The sequence below is a fragment of the Amblyomma mixtum genome, chromosome 1 (assembly GCF_055824585.1).
Source record: "Amblyomma mixtum isolate Tamu chromosome 1, ASM5582458v1, whole genome shotgun sequence".
Classification (NCBI taxonomy): domain Eukaryota; kingdom Metazoa; phylum Arthropoda; class Arachnida; order Ixodida; family Ixodidae; genus Amblyomma; species Amblyomma mixtum.
In genome coordinates, this window is record NC_143012.1 from 29,885,709 (window position 1) to 29,911,312 (window position 25,604).

A 25,604-nucleotide genomic window follows, 5' to 3' on the forward strand; every position below is an offset into this window, starting at 1 on the left:
CCATTGGCTGGGCCCCGCCGCGGTGGCTCAGTGGTTACGGCGCTCGGCTGCTGACCCGAAAGACGCGGGTTCGATCCCGGCCGCGGCGGACGAATTTCGATGGAGGCGAAATTCCACAGGCCCGTGTGCTGTCAAAGCCACCTAGACTACTCAAGGTCTCTCCGCTTGCTCCGTGACGTCACGCTAGTTGTCCGACCTCCGCTCGGGACTGCGGGGGTTCGCCGGCAGTTTTAAGCGCACTTTTTTACTATCCGAGGTACAATGGCTTTAGAAGTGAGTCAATAAATATGGATTAGCGACTAAACAACAGCTTTTTAACCGCGAGCATAATTTTGCTAAATATCTTCCTTATTAATTTATAATTTATGCTATCTTTCGTGGCCCTTACAATATACTTCGTATTGGAGCTAAGTGCTTCGTTTTTATAGCTGCATGATAATACTTGTGACAGAGCATTGCATAGCTATAGTTCCTGCTCTTCAGTTCATCGTATTTAGTTCATATTAACTTCAAAATATTTTTTTCCTAGACAGAAAAGCGGTAGAATGAAGCAGAATGCATGACATGCAGTACCTGCTACATCTCATGCATTCGGTTGCTTTTTAAATAAATGTACGTTTTTTTTGTTATGTTCGAAAGCGGATGGCGTGTTAGACATTAAAATAAACAAAATGAATGAAGTCATGCAAAACAGTAACATGAATACTTTATGGACATTTTATTGGTCAGAGTGCTCTGCATTAAAATATTTCAATTCTTTAATTTTTTTTTAGTTTCCTGGCAACTGCCTTCTTCTGACTGCTGTTCTGAATGGCGTCATCCTTCAATTTACAAAAATTTACATTTTCCCGACGTGCCCTCATGAAGGTGTAGAAGGAAGATATGATGGGCAATTGGGGAACACGGAAGGCACTGCACCCTTTTGAAGTTGAACACGATCGCGGTTGAGCTCTATGGTTCTTCCTGTTTGTTTATCATCATGTGAGAGCTTGGTGATGAAGTCTTGCTTATGGAAATGGAGCTCGCATACCTGCATGAGAAAGCTTAATTATTTACATCCGGTTCTCCCGAAACTATTCTTCAACAACTTTTAAAGTTACAGAAGGTTTTTACTTTCTACCTTGGAATGTACGGTTGGCGTAAAATCCTTGCGAGGAACTGCTCTCATCCAAGCTTTTCTGTGAGCTTCATCTTAGGAAAAACCAAACACTAACTTTTGGGCCACCAACATAATTTCCGCGGCACCCCGGCACACAGCAACGGCCCATGTTGCAGCGATTACAAATGTGCTTTTCTTTAGCACCACATCATGATTTCAACGTGCACAAGCCAGGAGAATACGGTATGACGCACTGCAGCTCGAAAACCTAGAAGCCGGAAAAGAGAAATGTCAGCACGTTCGCTGCCTAACCTAACCACAGGCCTGCGTTTCTATGAGCCTGTGCTGTGTTTCACCGAACTCTCACCGTCGTTCGCGGTCGGACCGGTCGGGCGGGTCGGGCAACTAGTGTGACGTAGGCCCCTGTGGAGAGGAGGAGCGAACAGGCCTTGTCTAGTCTAGGTGGCTTTGGTGCTGTGCGATGTCAGTGCACGTTAAAGAACCCCAGGTGGTCGAAATTTCCGGAGCCCTCCACTACGGCGTGTCTCATGGCCTCAGTTGCTTTGGGACATTAAACCCCAATAAACCAAACCAAGCCATTGGCTGGAAAGGGGGTCCCCTTTGTCGGGGGAAAAGCCGCTTCGTTCTTGAGTTGTATCCGACCATAGAACGGGGAAGCAACCAGTGTTTCTGAGCACTACAGCCGTGTATGCTCTTGTTTAGGTTAGGAACTGTCACCTGACGCAAAGAAAATGTGGTCGATAAAAGTCAGCAAAGGGTTCCTTTAAAGGGAGACTGAGGGTACTCCATCCAGTTATTGTTCTGAGTAAAAGCTGATTCTTGTGGTTCTTTCAAGCAATGTTGATGTTTGTCCGGCACAAAAAGACGCATTTATCGACTATAAATATGTATTTAAAAACTTCCGGCTACTTGATTCAAGCTCGTGACGTCATTACCGAAAAGCAGGGGTCCTACCGTTTTTAGTAAATGGCGGTGCTGCATAGCCTCCGGGATTGGCGAATACGATTCGATGCACGCACGCAGTTTAGTTGCGAAATGAGCTGATGGTGGCGACACCTGTATTTCATTTTTTAAAAATTGTTTGGCTTATAAAAGCTCCGCTTTCGGTTACAATGCTATCTTTGTGATCAAAACGCGGTATCCTATCGATGTATCCTTTCTTTGCTGAAAATATGTTGATTCATTGATTGATTGATTGATACAGGCCAACTTCTACTTGTCCTTAGCGCCCCTTTAAAGACGCTCAATTTCCGGCAAAAAATTACGAGGAACTTTAGTGGCTAAAGTGCTGAAAGGCGAAAGCCTGAGTGCTGCATTCTGCTACGCGATTGTTCACTTCACATTTTGTTGGCGCATTAATTGCCAATTAAGGACGCTCAAGCTTCGCCTTTAGGAGTGGAACGCGTCAGCGTGTTGTAGCGCTGCCACGGAGTCCATTGAACGCCACCACCCGTTCGGCGCGATGCCTTGCCCTTCGAACGCAACACTTTTTAAGGAAAGGAAATGGCGCAGTAATTCTCGGTCGTATCGGTGGGCACCTGAGCCGCACTGTACAGGAAGGGAGGAAGTGGAGTGAAAGAAGAAAGAGGGGCCGTAATGTAGAAAATGAAAATTGTATTTGAGGAAAGGAAATTACGCATTAACTGTCTCGCATATCTCAGTAGATCTCACTAGTCGAAAATTGTATTTGACGAAAGAGAGTTGCGCAGTAACTGTCTCACATATTTCGGTTGACACCCGTCAAAATTCGCGCGTGGTGGCATCACGACAATTTGGACCAATCTGAAACGCGGACAAATACGCCTTGCTCGTCAGTAAATTGGTTTTTGAGGAAAGGAAATGTATCTGTCTCTCATATCTTGGTGCACACCTGAACCTCGCCGTAACGGGAAGGGAGGAAGATGGGAGTGAACGAAGACACCGTGTTCACTAGACGCACCTTTGTTCATTCCAAACCATCGAGCTGGCATGGCGAAGTGGTAGCGTGCTCGACTCGCACTCCGGAGACCGGGGTTCGAATCCCAAGCTCGGCCAAATTCTTACTCGGTTTTATTTATTTATCTGGTCTGACTAGAAAGGTTAATTGGACTAATTGGTTAAGTAAGCAATTAACTAAACTCAAACTTACTTGGAGCATCACTATACGATCCCTTTAATTGGTTGCATGGTTAGTACCCAAAGTACAATTGGCCCCGTTTGAAATTCGCGCACTGTGACGTTACGACCGTTTCGACCAACTGAAAAGCGTGACATTTTCTGTCGACAGCTCCTGCTTACAACGATGAGGCATTAAAGGCTTCCGCCTTAATACTCTTGCATGTAGGAAAACACAGAAAAATGGAAATGTACTTTGCCACGAAATGTGGCGGTGTTTAACATTTCGAGAATTGCGGCACCACCACACAGCAAGAACAGCGCGGAGACTCGGAAAAAGGGGCAAACATGCAGAGCTCGCACTTGTTTCTTTGCTTGCGCACACGGCGGAGAGAAACGCGCACTGTAAAAAAATTCAGGGGACACTTTGGCTCTCTAAAGTGCTGCTAGGCGAATGCCTTTCCTGGCACACTGTTTGGAATTGACTACGAGACTGTTTGTGCTGTACTAGTGCTTTATTTGACAACACACTTTGACTGCACATTACAAATACACACTTTGACTGCCGACTTTGACTGCTTCTTTAGCACGACTCTCTCTGCTTCGGTGAGTTCGGTAGTATCCAGGGCTCTGTTCGCACTAGTGAGGTATATAATGTGGTCACCCACGGACGCCTTACGCCGCCTGTCGGAGCGGACGACAAATATTTTTTATTAGTTGTCGTCTGCTCCAAAAGGGGGCATCAGGCATCCGTGGGTGACCTCATTACTTCGAATCCGCGCGCTCTGTCGTCATAACAATTTCGACCAACCGAAAGCGTGACACCTCTGCTGACAACCTTCTGTTGACAACGATGAGGCATTAAAGGCTTTCGCCTTAAAACAGACAAGGCGCGGTGGTCATAGCGCTCGGCTTTTGAGCCAGAGGACGCGGGTTCAATCCCAGCCATGGCGGCCGCTTTTCGATGGAGTCCAAATGCAAGACTCCGGTGTACTGTGCTATGTCAGTGCACGTTAAGGAATCGCACGTGGTCGAAATTAATTCGAACCCCTTCACTGCCTCCACCACCACGACGCCTCTCTCTCTTTCTTCTTTCACGCTCTCCTTTATTTCGCGCTTTCCTCTCTTCCCTCATGGCGTGATTGAGGTGTCCACCGAAAAGTGAGACAGTTACTGCACTTTCTTTTCCTTACAACCAATTCCCTTTCCATGTCTTGTTCACAGTCCTTCCGCGGGGGCATGTACCGGAGTACGGCGGACGGCTCGAGTATGTCGACGACCAACCTGGCCGAGGACGCGGCGCCTCCGGCGATCCAGCACCCGACGGTGCTGCCCCCACTGCCCACGCAGGGCTCCAAGGAGCTCGACGCCGCCGAGGAGGACACCGAGTCCGCGGGCGGCGTGGTACCGCACCGCGGAGGTGCATGCCGAACCTTCCTGCGCCACAACCGGCTCACCGTGGCCACCATCGCCGCGGTGGTGGCCGGCATCGTACTGGGCGTCGTCCTCAGGCCACTGGGTAGGTGCAGATGTGCGCGCCGAGAATACACCATTTGTGAAGCACACCGAAGAGCATCTAGCTCTTCTAGCTCATGTCCAATCCGCCTTTTTCACAAGACGTGGCGCCCTCTGGGGAGTGACAAAAATTCTTCTGCTAGTGGCGAAAAGCATCTAGATGGCCTAGCTCATGCCCAATCTGCCTTTTTCACATGTGGCGCCCTCTGGGGAGTGACGAAAATTCTTCTGATAGTGGCGAAAAGCATCTAGATGGTCTAGCTCATGCCCAATCTGCCTTTTTCACATGTGGCGCCCTCTGGGGAGTGACGAAAATTCTTCTGCTAGTGGCGAAAAGCATCTAGATGGTCTAGCTCATGCCCAATCTGCCTTTTTCACATGTGGCGCCCTCTGGGGAGTGACAAAAATTCTTCTGCTAGTGGCGAAAAGCATCTAGATGGTCTAGCTCATGCCCAATCTGCCTTTTTCACATGTGGCGCCCTCTGGGGAGTGACGAAAATTCTTCTGATAGTGGCGAAAAGCATCTAGATGGTCTAGCTCATGCCCAATCTGCCTTTTTCACATGTGGCGCCCTCTGGGGAGTGACGAAAATTCTTCTGCTAGTGGCGAAAAGCATCTAGATGGTCTAGCTCATGCCCAATCTGCCTTTTTCACATGTGGCGCCCTCTGGGGAGTGACGAAAATTCTTCTGCTAGTGGCGAAAAGCATCTAGATGGTCTAGCTCATGCCCAATCTGCCTTTTTCACATGTGGCGCCCTCTGGGGAGTGACGAAAATTCTTCTGCTAGTGGCGAAAAGCATCTAGATGGTCTAGCTCATGCCCAATCTGCCTTTTTCACAACATGTGGCGCCCTCTGGGGAGTGACGAAAATTCTTCCGCGACTGGTTGAAAACAAACGCACGTGGGAGACGCAGGCGCGATCTGGTTCCACGAGGAGCCAGCTGCACCTGAGATACCGTAAGTGTATGCGGGCTTGGCAGCTGCCGCCATCTGTCGCAAGCGTATGTCACTAACATGAACTGCGCATGCGCGGTAGGAGCAGGTGGTTTCATTTTCAACCAGTGGAGTCGGAGAAGAGGAACGCATGCGCAGAGCAGTTTGTGAAAAAGGCGTCTTTGCCACCAGCGGTGAACAGATCGTAACTCAACGGGGATATTTAAAATTTTTAATTTTGAGAAAACTAGAAAGTCTCTAGAGATGCCGCGAGAGCGTGGTGATTGTCATGACGTTTAGTCCTCCTCGCTGCAAAATCTCGCTTATAAAAGTCTTCCTACGCTCACATAAACTATTTCCGACGGCCATAGAAGATCGATGGTATCTAAACAAAATTTGAAATTCCCGCGGTGATTATAAGAGTGCAGCGCCACGCATTTGTAGTGGTAGCCGTGCGAACTAGAAGCCTTTGCCCAGGTTTCCTGGGCTTGTGCCTGTCTTGCACACATTGCGGGCAAACAGACGATACTGGAGAGGTGATTATGATGATGGTGATTTAAACGGCGGAGGAGCAGCTTGGCCAAAGAGCGTCATGGCTAATATAATTGATCTTCACAAAATAGGGTCGAAGGCATTCTCAAGTATTTCGCCCCAGAGAAAGCCGGGCACAAGGCTTAATGTAACTCAACAGGCTTAACTCAGTTACTAGTAGGATATACTATGCGCGTCCACGTGTGTGGGCGGTTGAAGTCAGTGGAAATGAGGTGGAGTTTGCAATGAAGCCGCTGGTAACTGTCCATGCTAAACTATTCGCTGAACTCTTAACACCTGATCAGATGGGGCGGAAATGGAGAGAACTGCGGAGGAGTAGGAAAGATAGGTGGAGGAAAGGCAGAGAGGTTAACTAGAAGGGTGTTTCGGTTGGCTAACCTGCACGGGGGAAAGGGAAGAGGCACATTAAATGAAAAGAGAGAAAAGAGAAATGGTTTGGTTTGGTTTATGGGGTTTAACGTCCCAAAGCGACTAAGGCTATGAGAGACGCCGTAGTGGAGGGCTCCGGAAATTTAGACCACCTGGGGTTCCTTAACGTGCACTGACATCGCGCAGTATACGGGCCTCTAGAATTTCTCCTCCAAAGAAATTCAACCGCCGCGGCCGGGATCGAACCCGCGTCTTTCGGGTCAGCAGCCGAGCACCATAACCACTGAGCCACCGCGGCGGCAAAGGAATTATGTTCTCCAGCGCACTTCTTTTTGTAAAATGGAGTGTGCTAGATGACTTCATTTTTACTCCCATATAGGTGTATTCGTGTTCAGAGTGTATTCACTTCTGAAAAGCACTCCTATATTTCGATCCGTCCTATGCTTTTCTTGGACACCTGCTCCTTCGTTACACTCGCCTCCAATGTTGTTGGAGGGAGTACGCTAGAGGTCAACTCAGTCCCTTTTTACTCCTTTCTGTGTAGTCCTGGGCATTCCAGTAGTTCATCGTTATGCGAAAACGTGACGGTGGAAGGGAGGCAGGCAGATCAGAAGCCACAGGTATCCATTCGCGAGCCACGTCAAGGCCACGGCGTGCATGGAACTTGGGCGGGTGGGCGGCCCGGACGACGTGTGCTACGGTACGTGGTGTTGCAACAGACCGGAAAACCTGCACACTGTAGAGACGCCTCTGCGCTGCGTTGTCTGAAGCAAATGGACCATAGAAGATGAATGTGTACGCACAGCCTGCCGGGTGTCGGAGATGGGGCAGCTGTAGTGCGCTGCATGCTGGTTGACATAGCATTTGACAGTGTTTGCATTAGATGACGAACTTCGGCTTTTAATTACTTCTGATGCCATTGAATAGTCTCATTTCTTTTTCCCAATAACATGCACTACTGTTGTGCACTGAATAGGAACGGAGGGCACAAAAAAAAAACGCAGTAATGAGAGAGGTGAAGTAAAAAATTGACAGGGACACATAATTCTATGATATGCTGGCAATTGGATAGCATTAGCGGCTGTTGACGCCTTTACCAGTAGTGATGTCGCTTCCGTCCAGTCAATGGGAATAGTCCGTTCAGGTGACGTCACTGTCATCCGGCCAATGGGCAAATTCTGTGAACAACGCATTTTGACAGGGCTTCTAAATCTATGGCATTAAAACGAAGTTTGCTGGCGACAAAGACGGGGGCTGAGCTATACCGCGCAATCAACAGAACAGCACGGGCAGAGGACTGCAACCCAAAGGGGATGGAATAGCAGTTATTTTGTATATAATAAAACGTCGTTCAATCAATCAATCAATCAATCAATCAATCAATCAATCAATCAATCAATCAATGCAATCAGTCATTTTGTCAATCAAGGCAATCAGTGATTTTGTCAATCAAGGCAATCAGTCAATCAAGTCAGTCAGTCAATCAGTCAATGAATGAATCCATCAATCCTGCGAACGCCCGAGCTAAAGTGGATGCTAAAGTTGGCACTTCGAAGGTTAACCGAAGAATTTACTAGGAATGCGCAACTGCACACAGAATGTAATGACACCGTGCTTTGTAGCTGGAAGAAATACCTTCTTGTTCGTCTACTCTTTCTTGCTTTCTTGGCCGTGCAGTTCTTTAGAAGATCCCAATCGCAAAACAACTGGCAGCTCCTTTAACACTTACAAAAAGAGCATGTTCTTGTGTTTTCATAAAAGATATTTCGATGGTCGGTGATATAGTTTTCCCGCAATGCATGTAAACAAGTGCAGACTCTGAACTAGGACAATTCACTTCCCAACATATTTACGGCTTCACCGTAATCCTGCAGAAACATTACCCAATACGACAACAACAACGGCGCTTATCAACCGCGCGACGCAGGGCCGTTCAACAAGCGGCAGCTGATGTACATCAACTTCCCGGGCGAGGTGTTCCTGCGCATGCTCCGCGGTCTCATCCTGCCCCTGATCACCTCCAGCATGGTGGCGGCCGTGGGGTCGCTGGACGCCCGCCTGTCCGGCCGCATCGGCCTGCGCGCGGTCGTCTACTACTTCTCCACCACCTTCCTGGCCATCGTGCTGGGCATCGTGCTCGTCACGGGGCTCCAGCCGGGGGCCGGGGACGCCGACACGGCCGCCTCCAAGGAGTCCAAGGCGCGACTCGTCACCACCGCCGACACCCTCATGGACCTCATCAGGTGCGCCACTAGCTGTCGCGCATGCGCGAGTTCTCAAAGCAAAACGAGTTTAACGGACGCAGCGGACAAATTTCTGCTGGCTTGTATGGATGGATGGCAGCGTTCTACTGGTAAAGATGCTATAGTAGGATACAACTTTAAATAAAGAAACAGCAGTTGTTAAAACTGGGCCATGGGCCGCCGCGGTGGCTCAGTGGTTATGGCACTCGGATGCTGACCTGAAAGACGCGGGTTCGATCCCGGCCGCGGTGGTTGAATTTTTATGGAGGCGGAATTCTAGAGGCCTGTGAACTGTGCGATGTCAGTGCACGTTAAAGAACCCCAGGTGGTCGAAATTTCCGGAGCCCTCCACTACGACGTCCCTCATAGCCTGAGTCGGTTTGGAACGTTAAACCCCATAAACAAAATCAACTGGGCCATGGTCCGAGGAGTCTTATATTAGTCCGGTACCAACCGCGACAGTAAAAAAAAAAGGTCAGTTTTCTAACGTGTGACTTTATTAAACAAGCCAGGTATCAGAATTCTAGAGATTATAACCTTTTTTCTTGTGATTAGGTTCTTGTTTACGTGAAGAGAAAAGCTTTAACAACGGACTACTTTTTGGTCGTGGAGAAATTCTGTGCGGCGGTTCCAAATATGGGCGGAGCTTCACTGTAGACTTAAGTCGTATTCGACTATAATGTACTTTCAATAAAAACAGAACTTTTGTAAAGTATACATGCTTAATTTTGGTTATATGTTTTCTTCTTTGTAATGAAGCATAAAGCATTAGAATGTTTGAATTGCTAAGTGGTATTCGCCTACGGCCACTGAATAATTTATAACTGAATTTCTTCTCTCTTGTTCTTTCGGTTTCATAAACCGAACGATGACTGCGACGCCAACTGTGGCTTTACGTCACTTGAGGCATGAGAAAAAAAAAAACAAGTGTAATAGTTGTACGTCATTTCTCATTCCGAGTATTGTAGCAGAGCCTAGCTTAAGCATTGTAATCAATGAAACTACGTATCAGTGGTTATGTTGTAGTTTTTTTTATCCCTTAAGTAACGTAAAGTGACCTTCTGCATCACTGCCAACGCTCGGTTGATGAAACCAAAACTAAACAGCATTACAGATGACATTCAATGATAAATTATTTATTTGCTGTAGGTGAACACCACATTGTGGTCCATGCACACTTATGCATAATGTATAAGTTCAAAAAAGAAAACATATTAGAAAAAAATTGTTGCCTATAATCGTATAAGTAACAAAAGGATAGAACAATCGCAGTAGCTGTCGCCGGCTGTTTTCACAACCAAACTGCGCTATACCAAGCCAATTTTAAAGCGGATCACTGACTCTGGGCTGCACCACGGAACGTAATCCGGACGGTAATCACGGAACTCGTTTTGATCTTGAGGTAACGAGTTTTAATCGAGCGGCGGAAATAAAAGTTCCATTCTTAAATCCAAATCTCTCTCAAATAAATGCCTCTCTTGATTCCGAGTGTAAGGGATCGGTAGTGTACGCGGGGTCATCGGAACGCGGCTGGGGGCGCTCAAAGCGAAGCGCCTCCTTTCTTGGAACGCGGCCGCTCGCGAATGCGCCGGGAAATACGGGTGTCCCCCCCGCCCCGCGGTACCGATTCGCGCACGTGCTGGCACGAATGTGTATTTGTGTTTGTTTTTACTTTTATTTTGCAATGGAAAGGGCGTTGTGCCCAACGGAAGCTGGAGGGCTGGCCATGCTCTCGGTAAACCAATCATGTGAGCAGTGTAGCATGATTGGAAGCTACGAAATGTGGGCCGGGCCTTTAGGGCTTTAAAACCGGGCCCCGGAGCCTGAAGCGGGGTTCTGTGCTAAGGTGAGATGCTATGCATCTTCGGCTATGCCGAGTAGGGGCCTCCCCTAGTGTTAGCCAGTTCCGCCTTTTTGTTGTTTGTCCTTTTTTGCTGCTTAATATCTCTAGTGCGTGAACTTGTTTGCAATGTAAATATCTGTAGATAAACTTCGAGTATTCGCCTTACCCCTGCGTCTCAACTCATCACGAGACTGTCTCTGACGGGGCACCTCTGGTGCGAAGATCAAGCTTCAGTCTTCAAGTTAGGTAAACCGTCTCTGGCGGGGCACCTCTGGTGCGAGGAAGAAAGATAAAGAACCTGTGAACTTTACTCCGAGCCAATATCAACGTAGGCACAAAGAAACAAACAACCGATATTAACTAAGAATGAAAATTGTCTGGAGGTTTGTCCAGGTTTTTTTTTTTAAGGAGTCAGGCGCGAATTTTATTATTGTTGTGTACGAAAGGGACGTAGGTTCGAGTCTCGTTCAGACCTAAAGATCTTTTCCGACATATTTTCGGAGATTTTGTTGCATTACGCCCGGAGAGCTGAAGACGCATAAAACAAAATAAATACTTGCGCTGAAATCCGCTTCTCTCATTCTTTCAGAAACGCATTCCCTCCTAACGTTATTGAAGCTTGCGTCACACAAGTAAGTAATGTTTTTTTTTTTTACTGCTGTTGTACTATCAGCAACAATTGAACCACGAACAGCGAAACGAGAAGCGCTTAGCGGGGGGAACCTAAATACTAGCGGATGGTAATTTCAGTTCGAAAGCGCAAAGTCTGTCCTTCGGAAGTTTTTAATCAACCTCTTTTTTTTTCTAATTAAAGAGCTAAAATGTTTGTGTCATTGTGTTCGCTCTTCAATTATCTTGTCCGAGTTTCAATCATTGCTGATAGTACTTCTGCGCTGGCTAATCGCTTGCAGCAAAGCGTCATACAATATCGTGCGCAAGGCTCTTTTTGCGAGTTTTCACAGAAAAATGAAATAAGCTCTTGTTTTTTCCTCCCTTCATGAAAAATGAACAAGCAAATTTGTCTTTCAGACTACCTCAGCGTTCTCAGCGTAAGTTGCGCACGTGATTAAGCGATGGCTTATTCACCCACAATGCACAGTCTGCCTGATATTTCGGGCAAAAATGTTTTTGCCTTATTTTTGACAGAAAACAAAATAAGCCATCGCCAGGCTGAGTTCGGATGCGAAAAATAAACAAAACAACTTAACTGAACTTTCAAGCAGGCTTGAACACTTCTGATATTGATTTCACTCATGTTATTTCTCCAGTTCTCAACCATCGTTATCAAGCCACCAGGAAATGCAAGCAACAGTAAGTGCGTTCTCTGTCACATTTTGAAGGAACTGATCGAAGAGAGACACTTTTCTAGTGGTGCGGGATTAGTTCCGTGCGATTAGCGACAGTATCAGCTAGCCCTTATCTATTTATGTAAACTTGCTTACATCACGCCGAAATCTTTATTTCTCAAGCAACGATTATTTGGATGTTTGACTTTCATGCTCTTATGGCCGCCTTAACCACTAGAGTCATGCCTAGGATTTGCAGAGTAATCGTCATCATCAGCCGGGCCCTGTCCAGGGCCAGTCGCAGTCATCCTCCTTAAAAAAATGTCTTTAGACAGTCTGTAAACTATCCGTAGATTTTTGTCGACAAAGTTTAGGGTCTGTTTGTAACCAAATCTTATGGACTAGTCTATAGACAATTCAAATCTTAAAGACAGTTTTTAGACAATCTATAGGTTTATGGCCATACACTTTTAGCTGACTTTCATCTGAATAGATAAAAGTAAATATCTATAGGAAGGCAATAGAGTCTATAACAATCCGACACACTCTACTAACCCTTTTTATAAGGGTTCCGATCTCAGAGGGATTCCTAAACTTCACGTGACTCTCTACCGACCGCGGATACGCTACTCTTTGATAGAGATAAATTCCTCGAGCACTATATGCACTTCTGGTATGTACGGCAGTTACCCAGTGTAAGAATACAGACGTACGCACATAGGCTGACTGAACTAATCAGCATCTCATTCTGCTCTCGTTTCCACGATGACTTCCCTCAGCGTCTATGTACGAGTGGCCCTACAAGACGGTACAGGACCCTGGCACCAACATCCTCGGGCTGATCGTGTTCTGCATCGCACTGGGTGCCACAGTGGGTCAAATGGGCAACAGCGGAAAACCACTGCTCGACATCTTCACCTCCCTCTCGGACGCCATGATGATCATCACCAAAGTGGTAGTCTGGTGAGAAAGCCTCCTTTCCTTCTGTAACGCAGTCGCTGAAGGGCCTCTTCTTTCGCTGCTGCAACCCCCTCACACGGCTCTTTGAAACCGCAACATCATTTATGTTTATTTGTGTTCAGCCTGGCTGCTCCCGAATTCGGGACTATGAGAAGTCTCCAGAAGAGAAAGTCCGTCTTAAGCTCTTGGGGTTCTTGGCCTTAAGAATGTCTTCACATTCTTCTGGTAGGTTGCTTAGATAAATTTTCAACTGCTCCAGAGATAGAGGGAGAATGATGAACAGAAAGGCAGGGAGGCAAACTAGGCGGCACCCAATATGCTGCCCTATACGTGGGAAGGGGTACGAAAGAAGATATAGAAAGGGGAGAGAGGAAGGTAGACCACTTTTTCACGTGTCCCTAGTCCGTAAATAACAGGGTACACTGGGCATACTCTGAAAGTTTACAACCTTGAACTCAATCCTGAGTCTTTCAAGAATTTTGAAAGCGCCGTCACAGTTGTCCTCTGCGACGAAGGTTTAGTCCAAGGACCCAGAATCTTGGCTTCTGTCAGGGGACGAGGATCTAAGCGGCGGAGATTTGCATCCAGTTGGCCGCGCTCAGGCTCAAACCGATGGCAATCACAAAGTAGGTGCTTAATTGTCTCATCGCACCCACAGTTCTCACTCGCAGGGGAGTCTGCCATTGCGACTAAGTGGGAGTAGGCATCTGTAAACGCCACTCCGTGCCACAGGCGACGTAAGAGTGTAGCATCGCAGCGGTAGAGGGCGGACGGTGGATTGAATTGAAGTTAAGGGTCGGGGTGGTGTAAACCTACCCGCCGGTTTCCTCGGGTAGCTGGGTTTGTTCGCGCAAAAATCAAAAAAGCAAAACATGGCCGGAGATCACATCCCACTCAGATAACATTATTACTTCGTGTCGTATTAGGCGCTGCATGCATTTAGAAAACCCAACTCGCATCCTCGCGGTTTTCTGGGTCGCTTGGAAATAACGACCCTGTTTTATTTTTGGCAAGCCTGCTACCAATAGCACAGTGGTCGAGTTATGCATGGCAGCTTGAAGCATGACCCATTAACTGTTGAGATGTGCATCGACGTCTAACACGGCTCCCTCGTACGCGCTGTCCCACAGGTTCTCCCCGGTGGGCGTCATGTTCCTGGTGATGGCCAAGATGCTGGAGATGGAGGACTTCTCGGTGGTGGCCGGACAGGTGGGCCTCTACGCCCTCACCGTGCTGTTGGGCCTTCTACTTCACGGCTTCGTGGTACTGCCGCTGCTCTACTGGCTCGTCATGCGTCAGCCGCCCTTCCGGTTCCTGGTGGACATGCTGCAAGCCATAGCCACCGCCTTCGGCACTGCCTCCAGGTACGTACTGCAGCAGTACCTGTCTCTCGCTGAAGAGCGTCTGAAATTCGAGAATGCGTAGAACTTCCTGCTTGGAGGGCACCGAAACTTTGACTGACCTGCTTAGGCCAGCAAGCTGTTATGGGCGAGGCTTCGGGTCTCGAGGGTGGCAAGCGGGCGTCTGCACGCATTTGGTGTATTATAACCACACTGACCCGAGCAAATGTCCCTTGGATCCATTCACATTTCCGGTCTCTAACTCTCCAGCTTTTTTCCTCCTTATCTCAGCACCTTTTCTTTGTCCACTCCATTCCTTACCTTATAGCATGGTTAGTGGACCCGCACGAAATTAAGCAGTTACCACGCCATTCTTCTTCTCAGCACTAGTCCCTCCTAACCTTAAAATGTGGTATTCGGGGTCACCGCACTGTGCAGTCGGCCAGTCGAGGATAGGCCCGATACTTCGAAACTCTAGACCTTAGTCCCATTCACCAGGTAGTGTAGAATATTTTTCTTATACTCGGACGAAGTTCGGCGACTTCTTGTCGACCCTGGGGCTTTGGCTTACTAGCGCAATAGCTTTGTCCGTCTGAGCTTTATTTAAGCTTCCAAACAACTACTAAAAACTAATCCCCATTTCACTCTGCAGGGTCTTAATTGTCAAAATAAATTCTGAAGACTGTGTCGAAGATACGGACGATGCCCATATGTCCGCAAGCGTACCCCCCACGCAGCTTTGTCCGCTCAGATTCGTGGCCACGGTGCTGTTTCGCAGTTCGGCCACGCTACCAGTGACGATATCGACTTTGGAGGACAAGGTGAAGGTGGACCCGAAGGTGGTCCGCTTCTGCATCCCCATAGGGGCCACCATCAACATGGACGGCACGGCGCTGTACGAGGCCGTGGCGGCCATCTTCATCGCACAGGTGCGGAAGGTGCCCCTGGACGTCGGCAAGGTCATCGCCATCAGGTATGCGCAGCCAACGCCGTACTGCGTGACGCCAACGATACGGTGCTGCTAACGAACGTAGCAGGGGATATCACGACAAGAGCGTCGCCTGTCTTGCCTTACAGTGCATTTAAACGCATCACCACCTTCGTCGTACACCAAGAGGCCTATATTCAGGAATCGGCGCAGGTATAGCCGGCTGTGCGCCCACAAGGGTATGGGTAATTAATTGATACACTGGGTGCAAGGGAGCCCGGGTACGCTTGCCAAAATGTACCTCAAAGCTCACAATATCAAGAGACACACATCCTGTCACAGTAGACATGCTACGATGCTACTAGACTGCGTAACAAACGTTTGCTCGTTTGAGGTTATTGAGAAAATATTATAAGAGAATACATTGGTGTACGGGCCCAAATGGCCGCCCGCCAATCGGCCCATCATTGCCCAAGATGTGGGTACACGTGGGTGCTTCGCCATTTTGTTTATCGAATAGAGAGAGAAGTTTTGGATGCATTTCTGTGCGTTTCTTGAGGAGGTTAAATGCCTGATAATGCAGCGGGTATGCTTTGTCAGGAAAAAAGATCCGTTGTCTGAAACGGACAGTGCCGTATGATCATGTGTGGATTACTGACAAAACGGTCTTTTCCACTCTCTAACAACCAAATGAAGTCCAGTGTTGTGAACAGCCTGCTTGTTTCCGTTCGTGTATGTTTGTCCTACTGCACACTATACCGCTCAAATTGTCAAAATTTTACAGATCAGTTGGGACTAAGGATGGCGTCACTTATTGGGGGAGGGACGTGATGTGCAGCTGCTGGTATCATTTCTTGATATTTGATGAATTCTGTAGAAATGGCGCCGTGCTGATAGCACCCTTACTGTAGTGGAGACTAACACAGTGTGTCAGCTTTGGAGCCAAAAGTTTTTTCTACAAATTTCTGTGTGCAGTATATAGACTGTTTCTATGCAGTATACATTTTTTGTAGACGTTTGTTTTCTGTCAGTTTATAGATTATGAATAGACGAAAGGAAATATCTATAAGAAGACAACAGAGTTCAAAAGAAATTTATAGAAAGTCATTTTTATAAGAGAATGAAGTCGGAAGCTCTATTCTGCCGGCCTGAAACCAAATTTATAGAAGCGAACGTCGAACTCGCATTCTGTAGTCTCTGGTAGTAAACTAATGTGATCACTGATAAACATGGCACCTCTGTGCCTGAACTTCTTTCGGAACGTTCTCAAGATTTTTATCATTGATAGTATAAGACAGCTCATATCATTACAAAGACAACACTGCGTGTGACATCTACTATAAATAGCCAGTCGCTCACAAAATTCAATCATAGTTATTATATCAATTAAACATCGAAAAGGTCTATAAACTAAATGTATTTACTTTATTGCAGCGTCACGGCAACGGCTGCCAGCATCGGTGCCGCGGGGATACCCCAAGCGGGCCTGGTTACCATGGTGATGGTCCTCAACGCCGTTGGTCTACCCGCCGACGACATCACGCTCATCATTGTCGTCGACTGGTTCCTGTAAGTACACAGCTTGTGTGTACTTTGAGGCCATGCTTACCGGCTTCAAACTGTGCGACTATACTTCCCCGCTCTGACGTAACAACCAATAGATTGATGGTCATACACACAAGACAAGAATGCATCTTGCCTCTTCATTTGTGAATGTTTCCTTTACACTGTTGCAGTTATGTCCGAGAACACAAACCACCTTGACTAAAAGCTTATCGTACTTTTATCCGCTATGCTTTGTTACGAATCTACAATATAACTCCCTGTAATCGCGGAAGCTCAAGTACCTGAAAGTAGAATCCCTGTCGAAATACAAAGCACAAAATTTTCTGCCGTTGCATCAGATTTCTTTGTCGTATTTTAGGCCATGAACTCGTAGCAACAACACCAATGTTTTTTTTGTAGCAAAAAATTTCCGTCACATTGTGCTGTGCATGGCAGCAGAAGTACTGAAACATGCAACAGAAAAAAAGAATTTCAATGAAAAATACCACAATATTACTGAAAAATCTGTGGTTAAGGCAAAAGGACAAAACATTTTGTCGTATTGTGTACAAAATTTGGTTGTTTTCTTTCGACTGGAAAATACCGCAAGATATATTCATGCCGGTTTTAGCAGCTTTGTTTTGAATGCATTCGGCGCGGGCATGTGGGACATCTCTGAGGCCATTCATCGGAGCCATTGTGCATGTAGCTCCGACTGGCGTCGGTTACATGCCGCTAGTGTTTATCGAACCAGTGCTTGGAGTCACCGTTTCTTCCTTCTCCCACCAGAGACCGCTTCCGCACGGCCATCAACGTATTAGGCGACGCCGTCGGGGCCTGCGTCGTGGAGCGCCTCAGCCTGAGAGACCTGGAGAAGCCCGGACTGGGCTCGGACAGCCGGGGCTCCAAGGACACCGTCATCACATCCATGTAGACGACGCCTGTCTCTGCTGGCCCCGCCGCGTAGCGAGAGTTGCCGGAACTACGACTGAGCGCGTCGAGAGAGGTCACGTGTTAGGAACCAGCCTTTAGTCTACAAGGCTTATCTCAAAACGCGGAGTTCATGCAGCGGCAGTTGGTTAGCGAATCCTTTGACGGGCTTTAGCGTTGTCTCACACATTAGCATGCTTGCAGTGTGTGCGAGAGGCGCATGACCCGAATACCATGCCAAAGAGCACGGCGCGCGAGAAGCGCGAAAGACCGCTCTTATTCTCGAGCACATCATCAAGTTCTTGCTAACAGCTCAATCTTATATGCCTGCTATGATCAGTGAACCTCGATACCGGTCTCTGGAAGGCTGGGACGTTCGTTTGGTCCTTTGATTTAGTCAGTGCTTTTTATTTTTGCTTTATTTATATGCAGAAACATAGTCACCACATCGAAGCTCGAATCCCGGTCTCGGCTTTGAACTTTTTAACCTTTTCTCCATGGCCGGCTTTGGATATGTGCTGTAGGATTACCAATATCCATGAAATTATGTGTTGGAATTTCGTTTTGTTGGACACTTCTGTTCGTGCAGCTGGGAAGGTAGCGACAGCGCCTGATATATTGACAACGCATCGAGCTACTTTAGGCGAATAATGAATGACGCTGATGCTGATATATCTTTAGGGCACGGTACGTTTCAGTTGAACATTGTTTAGGTTTAGTCTTATGGGGGTCTATCGTCCCGAAGCGACTCAGACTTTGACGGACGCCATAGTGAAGCGCTTCGGAAATTTCGACCGATGGTAACGCGCTAACATTCTTGAGCACTAAGGAGCTGGACTGAAGAGAACAAAATACCCTCTTCAGTGCAAAAATACCCAAAGACCGCCGAATTCAGGACATTCTTTTTATTTCTACTCCCGCGGATAAAAGTTAAGCGCGCCAATCAGGATCCAGGAGTTTAAAACGGCCATTCGTGATAAGAGCTATCAGAATCACAATCAGTTTATCTCAGTGAACGAATAGGGTGTTACGAAAAGTATATATTAAAGAGCAGGCCCCATACCTGAGGGACTGAATTGAGACATTATGCTGGTGATGGACACAAAAACGATTTGAACAAAAATGCAGTTTTGACGATAAGCGATTACACTGAATAATTCTACACTTCTGCAAGGTTCATCATTAGCACCGTTTATGAGCGAAGGCAAGATGTGCTTAAGGGAAATCACGCGGACAACATTTTCTTCGAACTCAACTAATCTCCCAGGACGCGAATGATTTCCAGAGGTCAGTAAGTCCAGCACCAGAAACCAAGTGTGACGCATTGTATGCTGGGATACCGACCATTATGTTATGCACTTGAGATGCCACCTCGCTGAAGACTGTTGAACATAGTCGCCTCATTATCTCTCATTGTTTGTCGTGCTGCTATCATGTATGTCGTGTGCTACGTGCTAGCATGGCGAGTTAAAATTTTCACCACTTCCTTTCCGAAATCAGCGGTCATTAACTCATAAGCGTTGAATAATTATGATTCTTTTTCTCCTGTGGTGCGTCGTGCAAAATGTTTGCTTTAGAACAGCGAAGAAAGCGGAAAGGATATGTTCAAGGTACTTTGTGGCAGAAAACATGCCACTGTTAATGCAACATTTAAAAACTATTAGATAACCTGTGTATAAGGAGATAAACGACGTGCATAGTTCGTTTTGAAAGAACAACAATAGTCTAGTACTGCGTTATCTCGGGTGACTTCCTGCGATGTTCATACCTATGTACAACACCGTTTACACGCCCCATTGTTCAGTAGTGATAGTATTAAAAACGTGTGAAAATCTCCCTCCTTGCGATCACTATGTAGCGAGAAGATCCCTTTTCTTAATCTCATCCCGGTGTTTTCCGTCTTTCAGTGCAATGTCGATGTAATTAATGCGGATAGCGATTTGTGGTCCTCAGACGCTAGTTAATAATGTACAGCACAGTTCTCACTTAAACGTAACACCTAATCGTTTTTATAGCGCCGATTATCGGTAATCATTGAGATGATTTAGGGCAGGGCAATTTTCCTGCTGTAGATATCCGCGTGACATATGATATCGGAATAAATTTTGGAATAAAAAAGGCTTCAGTATACATTAGGTGCTCCTGTAAATGTGGAGCCTGCTGTACCCATCCGGCAGACGGCGCTCCGGAACGCCAGAAACTCAGTACAATTGGTACAACACAGCCCTAAGTCTGTTTCTGTCACTTGCGCTTAGATGACCTTTTTACTTTTGGCAAAAACTGTAGGTGTACTATTACTACACAGTACAGTGAGAACAAAGGAGTGCGCAGTTCTTCGTCGCATTTTGGCGAGCCACCGGTCGTATGATGATTCGAATTTGATTCTAAGGTTTCTTGGTTGGCTCTGAGCAGACGGTATGTCGCTGGTTCATCGCCTGGTTGTGAAAAGGACGGCAGAAATCACGCTCTCCGTTGTTCGCAACCTTGATACCGCAGAAAGTAGCAAATAATGTACATTCCACGATGATCATGACCATTGTTAAATAAAACCTTATTTATTTCACGTCACGGCTGAGTCATTTTTGGGCGCTAATTTCTTCTCTTTCACTTTAGGACCATGATATGCTCACGCGCTCACTAGCCAACCACACGGCTGTGAAAGCTGAAAACTGGGGCTCACAGCTTCGGCGCTTGGTTTTTCGTGACTTCTTAATCTCGTCATGCACCCTTCTTAATCTCTCTTAATGCACCCCCAAAGTTCGGCTCGAGATCCGCGCTCTGCCTCTTGACCTCAACATCAAGGGACAACAATGTCAAGGTAGAGGAATCATCATCGACCATCAAGGAATGGAAAAATCGCCGCTAGGGCTATTCGGCCTGTAAACAGAAACGAGGGCTGCATGAGGGGTTTAAAGTTGTCCAAGTAAATAAACAAAATAAAAACTTTGACAGATTGATCTTGGAGCCTTTCTTGCCTTCCTCTTGAACGACAAAAATGAGGACGACATAACGTGCTCGCGCAGCGAAGCACGAGCTCGGCGAAGAAGCTGCTTTGCTTACCACAACGAAGGCAGGCACTGTCATGGATTCTACAAAGAAGGCGTCCAAAGAAGCATTCGACGTCAAGGTACGTAACAGCTTTGGGGCATATATTTTGGCGGCATCCATCGCCCCTCCCATTTAATCTTTCATCTTCTGCGTGTAGCCCTCGTCCCTCACCTATTAACCACACCGTTCCCAAGTCGTAAAAAGCAACGAAACAATTAAAAACTATGCTGTTCACCTTTACTATAGCCAACAGCGATATCTGCGCCTCAGCTTCGAAGGAAGTGTGCGCCTGTGTTGTTTTTAGTGCATTCCACCTTGAGCAAAGTATCTAAAAACTGACAACGCTCTGGGTGTTTTTAAATCGCAGGGTTCCGAACATCAGTGGTGGCTTAATTTGCTGGACAATGGAGGGCCAGGCACTCTATAAGGAAACACGCTATCGTCTTTCAGTTTGAATTTGAGTACTGGAGGCGTTCACAGAGTTCAGGTCCGGCGTCGTTTAGCTCTACAGATTCAAATAACTTCCCGTTTTTTACGCCCCTAAGGGCCCTATGCATCATGACACCTACATTCATCTTTGATTTTTTCGTTGCGTCTTCCCTCCCATCGTGCATTTAGTCATTCCCATCATTTACCCATGTCCCTAGTTGCTCGCATTGCCTTTACTGTAGCTATAGCTCCAAGTACGTGTTACGTCCTTTATTGCTGGTGGCAGGGTACAGACTGGCGGGGAAGCCGCCAACACGTGACACATGGTAGCTCAGGGTTGCTTGGCCCTAAAGATTGTCCCGCTATAACACTCCTCCCCCCTACGTCACGAAGTCCTTCAGATACGCAGGGCGGCTGCGTTGGCGCTGTGGTCGCTGGACTTGAAGGGAAGCACTCGCTTCACGGTCCTCACCACAGGAAGCAGATTCGGTACTGGGCGCTGCAGCCTCCTCCAGTCTTTCTCCTTGGTCCCGTCTTCCAGGGTCCTCTAGGCTTGAAGGAATGCCAAGCCCGGAACACCCTGCCGGGGAAGCAACCAGCGGTTCCTCCTCTTCACACATCCCAGAAGCGAAACTGTCCAATGCGTAGCTGGCAGAACGACTTCTGAGTTGGTCAACATGACGTCTCCATCGACGACCGTCCTTGGTGACGACCAAGTACGACACTGGTCCTGTGACAGCATCCACAATGCCCGGCAACCACTTGGGCCCATAGAGATAGTTGCGCACAAACACTCGATCCCCCACATCAAACAGTCGCACTGCCTGGCTACGGCGCTGCATCACCTGCTCTTGTTTCTGCTGCACACTGGACTGCAGGTCAGGATGCAGACGCTCTAACACAGTTGAAAGTTTCCTGCCCATTAGCAATTCGGCCGGGCTCTTGCCTGTTGTAGCATGAGGCAGGATATGCTGGGTCATTAAAAACCTAGCCAGACGTGTGTCGATATCGCCTCCAACCATTCGCTTGAGTACTCCCTTGGTTTCGCGCACCATGCGTTCTGCTTGACCATTCGAAGAAGGGTGATATGGGGCAACGGTCACATGTCGGATTTGATTCCGGCACATGAAGTCTCTGAACTCCTCCGAACAAAAGGCAGTGCCATTATCAGAAACAACAGTTTCTGGAATGCCATGGGTAGCAAAAAGGAAACGAAGCTTCGCACAAACTGTAGCTGTCGACATGGAATTCATCCGGCACACTTCCAACCACTTTGAGTGAGAGTCCACCACAATGAGGAAAACTTTGCCTTGGAAGGGCCCAGCAAAATCGATGTGTAGTCTTGTCCAAGGACGCTTGGTGAATTCCCAAGGGTGAATCTTTGCAGCTGCTGGCGCAGACCTGGATTCCTGACAACGTGCACAGTCTCTCACCTTCTGCTCAACATCTCTGTCGATTCCTGGCCACCACACGGCTCCTCTGGCAAGCCCCTTCATCTTGACAATTCCTGGATGAGCTGTGTGAAGAATGTCCATGACATACGGTCGAGCTGGCTCTGGAATGACCACACGACTGCCCCACAGCAAACAACCTTGGTACACCGACAGTTCATGCTTGCGGCTCACAAACGCTGCAAACTCTTCTGGCAGCTTACCCTCTGGCCACCCATGCTGCACCCAATTGCAGACTCTAGCCAACAGCTTATCCCTTGACGTGAATCTTGCCACCTTCCTAGAGTTCCATGCTACTTCCGGCGCCATTTCCAGCATCCCTACTTCCCCAAGACGCTGCTCCTCTTCCTCTGCCCTACTGGCTCTCAGTGGTAAACGACTGAATGCATCAGCATTGGAAAGCTTCTCCGCTGGTCGATACTCAATTTCATAGTCATAAGCCGATAACATGAGGGTCCAACGCAGCATCCGTGGTGATAGCACCTGGGGAATGGGCTTGGCATGGTGCAACAGTCCTAAGAGGGGTTTGTGGTCTGTCACAATTTTGAAATGTCTCCCATATAGAAACTGATGATACTTCTTTATGCCAAAGCCGATGGCGAGCGCTTCTCGGTCTGTCTGGGCATAATTCCGTTCTGCCGCACTCATAGTTCTCGACGCATATGCAACCGGTCTCTCGCTGCCATCTTCGCACACATGACTCAACACAGCACCCAGTCCGTACGGGGATGCGTCACAGGCCAGCACTAGGGGTTTGTTGACATCATAGTGCACCAGAACATGTGATGACTGTAGCAGATCTTTCGCCTGGCGAAATGCTTCCGCCTCAGCTTCCATCCAACGCCACTCGCGACCCTTGTCCAACAGCCGGTACAGTGGCTCCAAGGCATGAGCTGCTCCTTTAAGAAACTTGTTGTAAAAGTTCAGAGCTCCTAAAAAGGCTTGAAGTTCCTTTTTGCATGTCGGCTCTGGGGCCTTGTGAATAGCACGCACCTTGTCTTCTGTCGGCTGCACACCTGCAGAGTTCACACGGAATCCCAAGTAACACACTTCCTCAACACCAAATTGACATTTGTCAAACTTTAGTCGCAGACCGTCTTCATGAATTCTTTTGAGCACTTCTTGTAAACGAGCATTGTGCTGCACCTCATCCTTTCCACCGATCAAGATGTCATCCAAGAACACAAGAACACCATCAATTCCATGCAACAGTTCTTCCATGTACCTCTGAAAGATAGCCACTGCCACTGCCACGCCAAATTGAAGACGGGTTACGCGGAACAGTCCCCGATGTGTTGTAACCGTCAACAAGTCAGCTGTTTCTTCATCAACAGTCTTCTGTTGATACGCCTGTCCGAGGTCTAGCCTTGAAAACTTCGAGCAACCTGCCAGCCTGGCAAACAGCTGCTCCGGTGTCGGCAGGGGATACGTCTCCCACTGCACTACACGATTGACTGTGCTCTTGTAGTCCCCACAGATCCTTATCGATCCATCTTTTTTGACAACTGGAACGACAGGTGTTGCCCACTTCGAGTGCCGCACAGGCTGGAAAATGCCTTGGCTCACCAACTTGTCCAGTGCTTCGTCCACCTTCGGTCTCAATGCAAACGGTACTTGTCGTGGCTTCAGAAATCGCGGCGGAGCTGCCGGGTTCACCTCTATGCGTACAGGAGGCCCTTTACTTGTCCCAAGTCCAGGCTCAAAGACTGAAGAATACTTCTTGAGCAAGGCTGTTGTTCCCCTACTGCCAGTTCGACTCGGCTCGTACACACTGTGAACACCACTCAGACTTATTCCCAAAGACTTGAACCAGTCCCGACCGAGAAGTCCGATACTAGCACCCTTAACCACCACCAATCGCAGGCGATGTTCCTGCCCCTTGAATTCCACCTTCACGGTCAGTTCACCCAACACTCGTAGTTCCTTGTTATTGTAAGCTCGGAGATGAAGAGTACTTGGGCGCAACGCCCTTTTCGATATTCGCAGCTTCTGCATAGTCCGGTCGTTGATGACTGAACACACTGCACCAGAGTCCACCTCCATCTCTAGGGGACTTCCGTTGACGCGCACTTCCACTCTCACGGCTGGCTCTTCACCAGACAGCACGAACACGTCGTAAACGTCCGACGCAGCATTCTTGTGACGGCCTCCACTGGCCCGTTTTTTGTTCTGAGAGTTGGGTTCAGCCGAAGCGCGAGCTGCCGCCTTCCTCCTGCATGCTCTCACTATGTGCCCTCGTTGCTTGCAGAAGTGGCACTGCATATTCATGAATGGGCAACTGCTTGGCGAATGCGCACCCTTGCAGCGGAAACATACGCTTGTGCTTCCAGGCGAACCAGCCTGCTTATGGGTACCCTCCTTGGCTGTCACTGGCGCAGAGACCTTCGCAACACACGGGTCGAAACGCTGCCCGCTCACGCTGCCAACTTCACACGATGCGGCACTGCCGCGAATTTGCTCGGTCTGTCGCTGCGCAGATTCCATTGCAATGGCTTTCTCCCTAGCTGTAGCAAACGTAAGCTCCGGCTCCGCCAGCAACCGACGCTGAAGGGTCTCGCTTCGCACCCCGCACACTAGCCGGTCGCGCAACATGTCATCGAGCGACGCACCGAAATCGCAGTGTTCCGAGAGACGTCGCAATTCTGCGATGTAGTCGGCAATTGACTCACCGGGCTGCTGTTGACGTGTGCCAAACTTGAAACGCTGTACTGTCACCGACGGTCGCGGCGAGAAGTGGTTTGAGAGACGCCTGACGATCTCATCGTAGGCCACGGCCGACGGCGCATCCGGAGAACAAAGGGAGCGAACGATGGCATACGTTGCTGGGCCGCAAACGCTGCAGAGCGTTGCTCGCTTCTTCTCGTTACCGGCGATGTCGTTTGCTTGAAAGAAAAATTCGAGGCGCTCCAAATACAAGGGCCAAGACGTCGCCTCTGTTGGAACGAATTCCCCAATCGTGCCCAGCGCAGTTGCCATTTTTACCTCGTCGCCAATTATATGTTACGTCCTTTATTGCTG

General features: G+C 48.1%; 2 protein-coding genes across 4 annotated transcripts in view; both read left to right on the top strand.

The window, feature by feature from the left end:
- LOC149365923 (excitatory amino acid transporter 3-like) overlaps window positions 1–20,226 on the top strand; it is a 71,258-nt gene extending 51,032 nt beyond the window's left edge. For all 3 annotated transcript variants that reach the window (XM_089547286.1, XM_089547290.1, XM_089547282.1), the window contains exons 2-10: window positions 4,439–4,733; window positions 8,511–8,826; window positions 11,259–11,301; window positions 11,938–11,980; window positions 12,735–12,918; window positions 14,046–14,279; window positions 15,034–15,228; window positions 16,618–16,752; window positions 17,518–20,226. In XM_089547286.1, coding sequence (XP_089403412.1) covers window positions 4,454–4,733; window positions 8,511–8,826; window positions 11,259–11,301; window positions 11,938–11,980; window positions 12,735–12,918; window positions 14,046–14,279; window positions 15,034–15,228; window positions 16,618–16,752; window positions 17,518–17,662 — 1,575 coding nt within the window. In that variant the 5' untranslated portion in view covers window positions 4,439–4,453 and the 3' untranslated portion in view covers window positions 17,663–20,226. The remainder of the gene's footprint in view (window positions 1–4,438; window positions 4,734–8,510; window positions 8,827–11,258; window positions 11,302–11,937; window positions 11,981–12,734; window positions 12,919–14,045; window positions 14,280–15,033; window positions 15,229–16,617; window positions 16,753–17,517) is intronic.
- A 514-nt stretch (window positions 20,227–20,740) lies between these two features.
- The window catches only part of LOC149365925 (excitatory amino acid transporter-like), a 34,745-nt gene continuing 29,881 nt past the window's right edge, over window positions 20,741–25,604 (top strand). The window contains exon 1 of the mRNA XM_089569446.1: window positions 20,741–20,785. Coding sequence (XP_089425572.1) covers window positions 20,741–20,785 — 45 coding nt within the window. The remainder of the gene's footprint in view (window positions 20,786–25,604) is intronic.